We start from the raw sequence: 11,102 nt of genomic DNA, 5'->3' as shown, positions 1-11,102 counted from the left end.
TGATTTTTTATACTTATTTCTAATGGAAAATTACCTTAATTTAAATGGAAAAATTACCTTAATTTAAATCCAGTAAGAAACAGGAATCGTTACTAAATTTATCTCCCAACAAAACTTGCCGGAATCCCTGTACATACTCACTCACATTCTATACTGCCACATCTAGGAACATTGCTTAGTATATTTTGTACCCTTTGTCTGGCACAAATACATACTTTTCCCAAAGTATACCCCAAAGGTCATTGTCACTGAGAGGTGACAAGAGTGCTACCCAAAAAGAATTTTTACTTTGAGTTGCTTTTTCTTATGGTAGTGATGGATACTCAACCTTTCCAAACTCTTTTATGTTCAATTCTGATCTGTTCATGAGTTTAGCAGAACCAGCAGACTTGCCTATGATGGTGAAATGGTTTTTCCCATTAAAGACCTATCTAGCTCTGATAAGGATCAAGTCTTAGTGAGGATTATCTTTTTACCACTCTGTTTAAATGAGTTAAGCCAACTGCTTTCAATAATGAAATTATTCCATGGCAGGTTTCGTGCTGTACTAACCATATAGGCTCCCAACTTGACTTCTTTTAAGAAGGAAAATAGTTTGACACTAACACGGCTGCATATATGTCTTTTCTCTTGCAACAGCTCAATGGTTATTCGGGACTTAACCTTACGCAGTGCTGCCAGCTTTGGCTCTTTCCACCTGATCCGTCTACTCTACGATGAATATATGTTCTACCTAGTAGAACATCGTGTTGCTCAGGCAACAGGAGAGACACCCATAGCAGTCATGGGCGAGGTAAGAGAGGCTAAAGAGCTACGATCCACTCGGCTTTTTAAAAAGAACTCGAATTACATTTCAATCTAAATGTATTAATTCTTGATTAAAACCATGGTGCCTAATCAAGTGAGCCTCAGACCCAGGAGGGGCTGTGGAGGTATTGTAAGGGGCCTTTAAATCTCTCTGTTCATAGGTACTTAACCAAAGGATTCTAAAATTGTAGATTGTATCAGGTGAAAGCTCATGGGATGTTTTGATATACTATGTAGGTGTCAATGTAAAAGAAAAGCTTGAGAAACACTGGACTAAAAAAAAAATCTTTTGAGTGGGAAATAAGAACGATTGATGTTTCTGGTAAGGCAAAGGGCTAGGAATGCAAAGGAAAAAGTTAAATATGTACTTTGTAGACTCTTTTTCCCAGACCCCCAAGATCAAAGTGAATCATTCTATTTTAGAAGGATAGGGATGATGATGACGATGATAACTAACAGTTTTTTGGACACTTACTATGTACCAGGCACAGTTCTAAGTTTTTTACACATAACAAAGCATTTAACACTTACAACAACTCTTTGAAATAGGTTCTACTTTATCCTGTTTTACAGATAAGCATCTGAGGTTTATTCAGAAAGCTAAGACACAGAGAAATTAAATGGTTACATATTAATAGCTAGTAAATAGTGGAGACCTTTTTCAGTCTGCTTTTCAGACTTACGCTTCTCACCACTAAAGATGTGAAAAAACATTCTTCTCCAGAATTTCTGGATGGTAATCATAATGGCTTATCTTCAACAAGTGTCAAAGAGCTAAAACTCTAAAGTTAATATAAACAAAGGTTCGTTAATATAATAAGGAATAGATGGAAATGCTCAAATGCTTCAGCACTGGCTCATTTTGTTATATTGAACTGAGGGTACTTTGTACCTTGCTAGATTATACCAGGTTAGAAAATATTACAAATTACTCAAAGCATTAAAGAAGACATATTTTAGGCTATGTGCATGTGCTAATTTAAATAAAAAAGAATGAAAATAAATATGGTTTGATGCTTTTCCTAGTTTAATATATTAATAATAAAGGTACAAATAAAAAATATATTAAAATACTCCAATGACCTTTATAAGTAATCTAGTATAAATAAAACGCATGTCAAACTAGTTCAGAACATTGTTGCAAATGCTCCTGTTGTCCACGTACTTAAAATTCCTTCCTGTATAATGATCTATACGTCTTTGTATGATGTTCTCCAGTGATGATTGTGCTTCAGTGATGCCAAATGAATATGTGTGAGATTAAGCAGACATCACTGTAGCTTTTAAATTACAGGCAGGACCTCATCTGACCAAAACAATCTGGACTTTTCTTAGATTTGACCTCCTTTCCCCTTGTTGCCTCTTTCTTTAGGTATTTTATGGATGCCTTGTTGCAAAATGCCCAGTTGACATGTAGATTAAGTGCTGTAAAATTTGTCAACTCTGGGTTTAAAACTTCAGAAATGAATATGTCTTTTAGTATATTTAATTCATTTGCCATCCGTCTCAAAGGCTCTGGGGCTTCTTTAACAGGATGAACAGGATAATGATAACAGGGATTCTCATAAACACCATGTGGCTAATCCTGGTGCATGGTCCTTGCTTACCTTGAGTCTCTAGGGAGCAAAGGCAGTGGACATGAGCCAAATAATCATCCTAATAGGTCTTCTTTCTTTTTTACTACATGTAAACAATGCAAGTGATTATGACAGATTGCCACATGAGGCAAAGAAAAAGATCTAAATGGAAAAATAAGATAGGAAATCAAGATCAAAGATCTAAGCATACTTCTCGATATCTTTGCTTACTATCCCATTATGTAATTTATAGGAAGATTGTTTGACTGTCTATGCTGATCTATTATTCAGCCCAGAAAGCAAATTAGGGTGAATTTTATGGGTTTGCTCTCTTCATACAGCATTAATGCCTCATATACCTGTTGGCTGTTATAGATCTATTGGTTTTGATCACATCCTCATATCTAAAATTTCTTGATTCTTGGGAAAGGGAGGAGGAAATTTAAGAAAGAAGAAAGCTGTTTTCTTATGTTCCCCTCACATGTTATCCTAAGCCTATCCTCTGTTGGCCCCTAGGGTGACTTCCCTTTCCAAACACCAAATCCAGAAGTGCCTGTGTACACAGTGACAGCAACTCATCAGGCCAAGATCCATTGATATCCGTAAAAATCTCCATTACACTTAATCACAGCAAGTGGGTTTCAGTAATCAGTAATAACAGCAACCACAAAAACAATAAAAATCGTCACTATTTATTGAGAGCTTATTATATACTTAATGAAATTAAACTCTTTATCTACTGATGTCCCTTTCTCAGTAAATGGCACCACTTTCCTCTCTGTTGATCATGCCAGACACCTGAGTGTCCTCTTTTACCTGTCCTTCTACGTTGACACCAGTCTCCAACCAATTATTAAGTCATTTCTTTCCCAAATCCCTCAGAGTACAGTCAGTATCATCTTATGAAAATATAAAGCTGATCATGTTATCTCCCACCTAAGCGCCTTACCTGTCTTTCCCTTCTTGCTAATTAAGAAACAAAATTCTTCCCTTGGTCCAAGAGGTCTTACATGATCTAGTCCGCCTCCCACTTCCTGCTCCCTCTGTTACAATCACAGTGGCCTTTTCTCTGTTCTCATTCACCAAGGCTTTCTCATCATTGGACCACTTTGTAAATGGTTCCTTCTACCCGAAACCCTCTGCCCATCTCTTCTTGCCCATTCTAACTCCTACTTCATGTCTTAAGTATCAGTTCCTTAGGGAGGCCCAATCCCTCCAGAATACCTTAACTAGATCTATTCTCTCTGATTTGTACTTTACTTTTTATTCTAGAACCTACACAGTAATAGTTGCATGGCTCTTCATATGATTTGTATAATTTAAGATTTAAGGCTTGGAACTAATAAGGGGCTTTGAGTCAGAAGAACTAAATTCTGCTTCTTGCTCTGTCATTTATAATGTCAAGTTATAATCTTGAGCGAATCATGTTCACTTGTGTTGAACTCCAGACTTCTCAACTCTGAAACTGATTTATCATTTAACAGATATTTCTTATGCAAATACTCTAGGCCAGCCACTATAATGATTAGGATATAATGATGAACAAAATGGATTTTGACCCTGCCTTTAAGGAGCTTACATTTCAGTCGGGGATGCATATTTATTAAATAATCACATAACTACATAGCTACAAATCTTGTTAAATGCTATAAAGGAAAATTAAAGGGCTATAGGAATGCTTAAACCACGGGACCCTTAATCTAGCCTGGGAGGGCCAGGAAAGGCTTCCCCAAGGAAATGACATTTGAGGTGAGAACTAAAGGACAAAAGGATTTAACTCTTTGAAGAGAGAATCTGGAGGTAAGGGGTGAAGACCACTACAGGCACAGGGAAGCATGGACAGGTCCTGTCTGAGATGGGAGGGAGCACAGCCAAGGGAAGTTTTTCATGGGAAATCTGAGGTTCCAGCACCAGGGAGACCAAGTAAATACTGTCAAATTCAACAGACAAGAGGATGAATTGGATTAGGATAGAAAGCCAAAGATTTCAAGTGAAACTATAGCCACATACGGATAGTATGCCAGGCACTGTTTTACGTGCTTTATATATACTAACTTACCACAACCCTATGAGTGGATACTATTATTCCACCTATTCTACAGATGATGAAATGAGACACAGAGCCAGCAAGTAACTTGCCCAAGGTCACACAGATACTAAGTTGTGAAATCAGGTTCTGAAAACAAGCATTCTGGTACCAAAGTCTTTGCTATTCATCTACCATGCTTATTACCTGATACAGGGTGTGGGGTAGGATTGGAGCAAGAACAGTTCAGGTCAGTGAGAGCAAATGTGTAAAATAGTCACAAACTTTGCTGGGCATTTGTTTTTCCTTTATAGGTGCTTTGGGAGAGATGTCAGAAAACTAAATAGGTCCAAAAGCAAGGAAAAAGATTTTCCTCTTAAAGTAACTTAAGAACAATTAATGTATCTTTTCATTAATGTGAGCTCAATAAATGAGTTTTAAAATTAACATTACTTACATCATTTAAGCAAGCAGGAGAAACCAACACATGCTTTACATATAAACAAAGTATACAAGCACACAACTATTATTTTTGCATTCACTGTAACATTATCAGTTGTTGAAGTGAAGACTACCATATAATGCCTCCCCCTCAAACTGGAAACGTCATCACAGTCCCAGTAAGTTTTCTTCTAAATGTCAGTCTGCTACTACATTAATATGAACTAGGAAGGTATTTAAAGCATTTACAGTTCCAGAGTTTCTTTTTTTTTTTTTGCCTAGATGATAAAGGAAACAGAATTTATTTACTGCTGGAATTTGTATAATTTTTATTTAAATATTATAAATTTGCCCATAGGCTTTCTGGCAATGATGAAATTTTAAGAGTAGGAATAAAATAAAAGAAACATGTTGCATCTGTTTGAGCACCTGTTAAATAAACAATTTTAAAAATCATAAGGCTTTCTGTCTAACCAGAAAAATTGAGCAGAAAAATATCCTTTTCAAGTTTTATGGCTATTTAAAATCTATTTGGAAGTTTATGGTATATATGCTTTATCCCTTTAAAATATACATAGTCCATTTATATATTCACTGAATCTATAAAATTGTGATTGCTTTATAAAATGATTTTTCTGTTGCAAACATCTTTATGTTTAATTTAGTAAATATATTTAAATTCTTTTTATCATAATTTAATTATACTTAATGTTTTATCTAAGCCATCTCTTTAGCCAACTTTTTGAAATAAAAAAAGAAACCAATAGAGGCTTTAATTATTCAGTTGTGAATATCAATATAGAAAAGATAATATTTCTATAAAATATTATAGAACCCAGAAGAATTTACCATCAAAAGAAAAATATCTTGATTTTTATCAATCAATTTTTTAGAAGGAAAAAAGTCTTCAGAACCTAAAAACTAGAGAAGAGCAATAATTCAACAAGTAAGCTTTTGGGATAAAAGTTCAGTGAAAGGGTTCCATTTTTTAGAAGTACAGTCGTGGTAAATAAGCATTGATGCTTAAAGTAAAATCAAACCAAAGAAAAAGAAATTTCAGTGAACATTAGTCTTGTGCAACTAGGTAATACACTGAAAATGTGCCTTGGGAACAGTCAACTTGTTATAATAGAATATTTTAAAAGGAGTGAACTATATTACAAGTTGAGATAGTTTGCAGTAAAAAAAAAATTAATCTTGGAACAGTAGTAGCTTAGAAAAGGTAAGGAATACTTGTCAAAAGTTATATTGTGAATTGTTATTCACAATAAAGCTTATTATTATATTAATATTTTTCTAATTGAGGTCAGGCCTTGTGACAATAACTGTGCTAGGTGTTTTATGTTCTTATTTAATATTCACCAGTACCTTGCAGAAGATACCTTAGTATCCCCGTTTCACCAGTGAAAAAAACAGAAGTTGAAAGTTGCCCCAAACCAAAACTGACAAGTGGTAGAACTAACTTTATAAAGTAGGACTGTCTCACTTCAAATAGCCAAATAGGCTTAATCTATAGATCAAAATTTTCACCATATAAATTACTTGTAGATGGTTTCAGAATAGGGACTGTGTGACACACACATACACACACAGAGGCAGACACACTCATTTTCTCTCTCACGGTCATAAACCAGGTGCCTAGCACATAAGCCTTTATTATTTTGTTCTAGGGCTTCTTTCCTCTCCCTTACAGGATGCTTCTTGATAAACCTGCCACCCATCCTTCACTCTTCCACTTGTTGTTAATAGATGTTCAGAACATGCAAACTAAATGGAATATTAGTCTAAGCAAATTACAGTGGAAAAGCTAGATCTGCCACAAAACAACAACAACAAATTATATCCTTCAGCTCCTCTGTACCCACCCCAAGACCAGACCTAAATGAAAATAACTTTTTTAGAATTTGTAGTTTGGTTTTAGCTATAAATCTGCTCCTCTACATTAGCAAAATTTCTAACAACTTGAAAATAAATTATGAAAGTGACCCCCTAGAGAGATGTAGGAGGCCCTTCTATATCTTTATCCTCCAAGCTCTTAAGAATTGGCTCTATGCAAACTGTTCCATTTTTCCTACTTTTTTCTTGTTTGTCATTCTGTTCATTTCTCTCCTTGCATCTGAGAAAAGAACCTATTGACTCAGCAGCCCAGGGCTACAGGCCTTTCCCTTTGGGATCCTTGCTCATTAGCTTCCTATATATGGTTTTTCTTCCCTGCTGGCTCTGGGCTATAACCTCTCCTGTTATCCTCTTCAAGGAATGGAGAAAATTAGCTTATAACCATGGTCTAAAATGACCACACAGTAGTTGCTCAAAAAATACTCATTCAAGGAAGGAAGTACAAAGGAGTGATGGAAGGACAGACTACCAACTTGTAGGACTTCTTGTTGGATTTCATGATTGGTAATACTGGATTTCTTTACTCTGGAAAATAAATCTCCTATACCAAGAAGTACACCTTCTCCTTAGAAAGTGCATGTCAATAATGTTTCAGAGAACCTCTGTATGAAATTGGGTTTTCATACGTGCTTACAACTAGACAGCATTTTTCCTAAAGAGTTTGGAAGTGAGAAAAGAAACAAAACTAGAAGTTCAAGATTTCTTAAAACATTTCAAGGACTAAAATGGTCACTGTAGATATCAGGAGGGAAATCTCAGCCACAGTTCTCTTCAGCAAAGCCTACTACTAGGTTATTTATTTAGAAAAAAGTTTGTCTGGTAGCACCGATGCTGCTTTGGCAGCCCCAACCAGAGAGCAAGCTTGGTGTAAAAGATTCTCTGGCACAGATTAAGCATGACAGCTCCACCTACTGGCCACTTTGCCACACTCTGTTATCCTGTGCCTAGCCCAAGTGGTTCTGGCTTTGAGATTGTCTTAATGGTGGGTTTGCTGTCAACCACAGGTAAAAGTGGTAGCTGGCCCTGTTTATAAAGAAATAGCCCTTGTTTGAGATGGGCAGGTTCCTAAGTCCACAGGAATTGTTTTCTGTTTTTCTTTATATCAGCATTGTACTAAAATACACTGCCATAAAATATATTTTTTTGTATTTATTATTTCAGAATATTATGGGGGCACAGACATTTTGGTTACATAAATTGCTTTTGTACCATTTGAGTCAATGTTATAAGTGTGCCTATCCCTAGATAGTGTGCACTGGACTCATTAGATGTGAATTTACCCATTCCCTACTCTCCCCCGCTACCTGCTTGATTTTTGATGAATGTTATTTCCATATGTGCACATAAGTGTTGATCAATTAGCTTCAATTTAATGATGAGTACATGTGGTGTTTGTTTTTCCATTCTTGTGATACTTCATTTAGAAGAATTGTTTCTAGCTCCATCCAGGTTAATACAAGAGGAATTAGTTCCCTAATTTTTTTTAATGTCTGAGTAGTACTCCATGGTATACATATATTACATTTTATTAATCCACTCATGTATTGATGGGCACTTGGGTTGTTTCCACATCTTTGCAGTTGTGAATTGTGTTGCTATAAACATTCAAGTGCAGGTGCCTTTTTTATATAATGTCTTTTTTTCCTTTGGGTAAATACCCAGTAGTGGGATTGCTGGATCAAATGGTAGTTCTACTTTTAGTTTTCTGAGGTATCTCTGTACTACTTTACGTAGGGGTTGTACTAGTTTGCAGTTCCACCAGCAGTATATGAGTGTTCTTATCTCTCTGCATTCATGCCAACATTTGTTAAAAATGAGATTCTCTGTGAGAATATGGGCTTTGTGTGGTGAAAATACAAGCATTTCAAACCTGATTTATATTTGTTGTAAAGAATTTCTTGATACAAAGGGAACATGTTTCTATATCCTCACTCCCTTTGTATCTCCAGCTAATGATTTCCCAAAGAGAGGTGGTATAATCGAAATTATGATGTATTCCTCTGATATAATAACTTAATGCCATGTTTTTGTATTAGATAACACACGTGGCCTCAAGGAGAGCCAGTGTTAAGTTAGGAGCAAGAAACTTTTTCTTCCACACTTAATTTTATTTGCATAAAGGATGTGCTGCCAGGCCCAACCCCAACATTTACAGGGCCCAGGATACCATATGTCTAAATATTTTAAAAGTTGTGAATCAAACTATAAATAAAATCTGTTTTATCCACCTACCTTGACAAATATGTCTTGATAACAACTTGGAAGACTGAGTTTAAATATAAAGTTCTCAGTCTCCTCAGTTCCATGCCAGAAAATGGTTACATAGACATAGCCAGTACCTGGCCCCTAGACCACCTCATACTCCCCGTAGTACACTGTGAATAGCTTTGTGCTCATACTTGTGTATACCTCAGCCCAATTTTCACATTCTTCCTGTCTTTCGCAAGCAGCTGGCCCGGTTGGCTGTCCCTTTTTGCCTCTGAAGGGTAGACTTGGAGAATAGACCTGCACAGGCCTGGAAGGGAAATTGGGGCCTCTGGGTAGGAAATTCTTGGATCTTAGACAACAGGAATATGGTCTGGAGGGTGAAAAGGAAGCACAGTCTCCAGGAAGGCACATCCTCTTGGCTCTGTGGATTCTTTACACTGAAAGAAGTGGAACAGCCATGGAAAAGACAAAGTAGGGTTCTCCACAGTGTGGGTCTCAGGACAGAGGCCCCTGTTGCTTTGGTCTTGTCATGGTGTTGAATACCCCTTTTTTGAAACTACTTATCTCTTCTAAAGTAATTAAGGCCTATATTCTTACTTGAACACCTCACTACTTGCATTCTCATTCATGAATGTGTCTTAGAGTTTTGGAAATGATATAACGGTACACATGTTGCTATGTCCCCATGAGGCAAAAAAGCTTGAACAGTTAGAGTCATGATGTAAATATGCTGCCCTGGGTACAGAGTGGCCAAAAGCACACATTGCCAGCACAGCTGGCTAGCCCGAAGGAGCAGGACTATTAGAGGGCAGGATTTGCCTTTGTAAGGAGCAAACTGACAGAAACCTTGGCCTTCTTAGCAGGCTTCAAAAGAAACTATTTGAAAATACATAGGAAAGTATACATACAGAAAAAAAGTAACCAAGGAGCCCAAGATCTTACCAAATAGAACATTAATATTCCTTACAAATACTATAAAATTGGAAATTAAAGTCAGCAACTGTTTCTCCTAAGTTCTAAGACTCTATACCAGTGCTAAATGTAAAATGCTTTGATAAATTTGGTTCTCATTTGGGAGACATTTAAAGAAAATAATAATGTTCTAGAACTCCTTAAAATTGAAATTTTAAGACATTTCTCTCCACCATCAAAAACATCCAAAATAGTTGCCACACTACCTAACCCTTTTTTGATCAATTTTATTAACAAAGGTTAATAGAACTGCAATCATGGGAGATCTCTGAGCTATATATGATTTGCAAAAATCAGAATGCTATAAAGTTCAAGCTAAGTATAGAGTGTTGAAAAAATTAGCATCAGGTCAGGAAGTTCCAAATATGCATGTGAACAGTCTTCCTGATCCTATTAAAAAAAAGGCTTTTAAGGGGCCTTATTCCTTCATTGACTTCTCAGAAAAGCAGAAAGAGAAACAGTTGGTTAGGCCAAGATTTACGTGTTGATACTCATCTGAGCTCATCAGCTATTTCCAGTTGTATGATCCCCTCCATAAGGCCAAACACAGACACACACTCACTCACACATACACACACACACACACACACACACACACAGGCACCCCATCCATACTCAGGCCAACCTTTCTCAGGGCATTTGCTTACTTGAGTTATAAATGGCTTAGTCAGTACATAAACCGACTTCCAGCTCCAGCCCTAGCTTAACTTTATAATGTAAACAACAACAATGAAATCAAAGCATAGGGTACACTTCATTCTTAGATTGTACTTCCTTTCAGCCAGAGAGGCTGATTTTAAAATCACCATCTTAATGGCTTTTTTATTGAATGCAATTCTAGGATTTTACCAATAGTATCAGAAAACTGGGTTTTAAAGACAATGTGTCGTAGTAGAAGCACTATTCTAGGTTCTTTTGCAAACGTGAGCATATTTACTCTTCATGTTAACATGGTCTGTTTCATATGTGAGGAAATCTAGGGCTCAAAGAGTTTAACTTGCCTGGGATCACTTAACGGATAGTGGTTGAGTTGCGATTAAAACCCAGGTCAGGCTGGCTTTATCTCTTTATGTTGTTCCTCCCATGCTGTGCTTCACACTTGAATTTAAATTCTACATTTCCCATTTAATACGTTTGCATCCTGGGAAAGTTTTATATATATATATGTGTATATA

The 11,102-nt window shown here is 36.4% G+C and overlaps 1 protein-coding gene across 1 annotated transcript in view; it reads left to right on the top strand.

Moving 5' to 3' along the window:
* The window catches only part of RFX3 (regulatory factor X, 3 (influences HLA class II expression)), a 358,295-nt gene that overhangs the window by 329,640 nt on the left and 17,553 nt on the right, over nt 1-11,102 (top strand). The window contains exon 15 of the mRNA XM_012652878.1: nt 640-793. Within this exon, the coding sequence (XP_012508332.1) occupies nt 640-793 (154 nt within the window). The remainder of the gene's footprint in view (nt 1-639; nt 794-11,102) is intronic.

This window comes from Propithecus coquereli, unplaced genomic scaffold (assembly GCF_000956105.1).
Source record: "Propithecus coquereli isolate 6110/MARCELLA unplaced genomic scaffold, Pcoq_1.0 Scaffold403, whole genome shotgun sequence".
NCBI lineage: Eukaryota > Metazoa > Chordata > Mammalia > Primates > Indriidae > Propithecus > Propithecus coquereli.
This window is presented reverse-complemented; position numbering and strand designations above follow the sequence as displayed.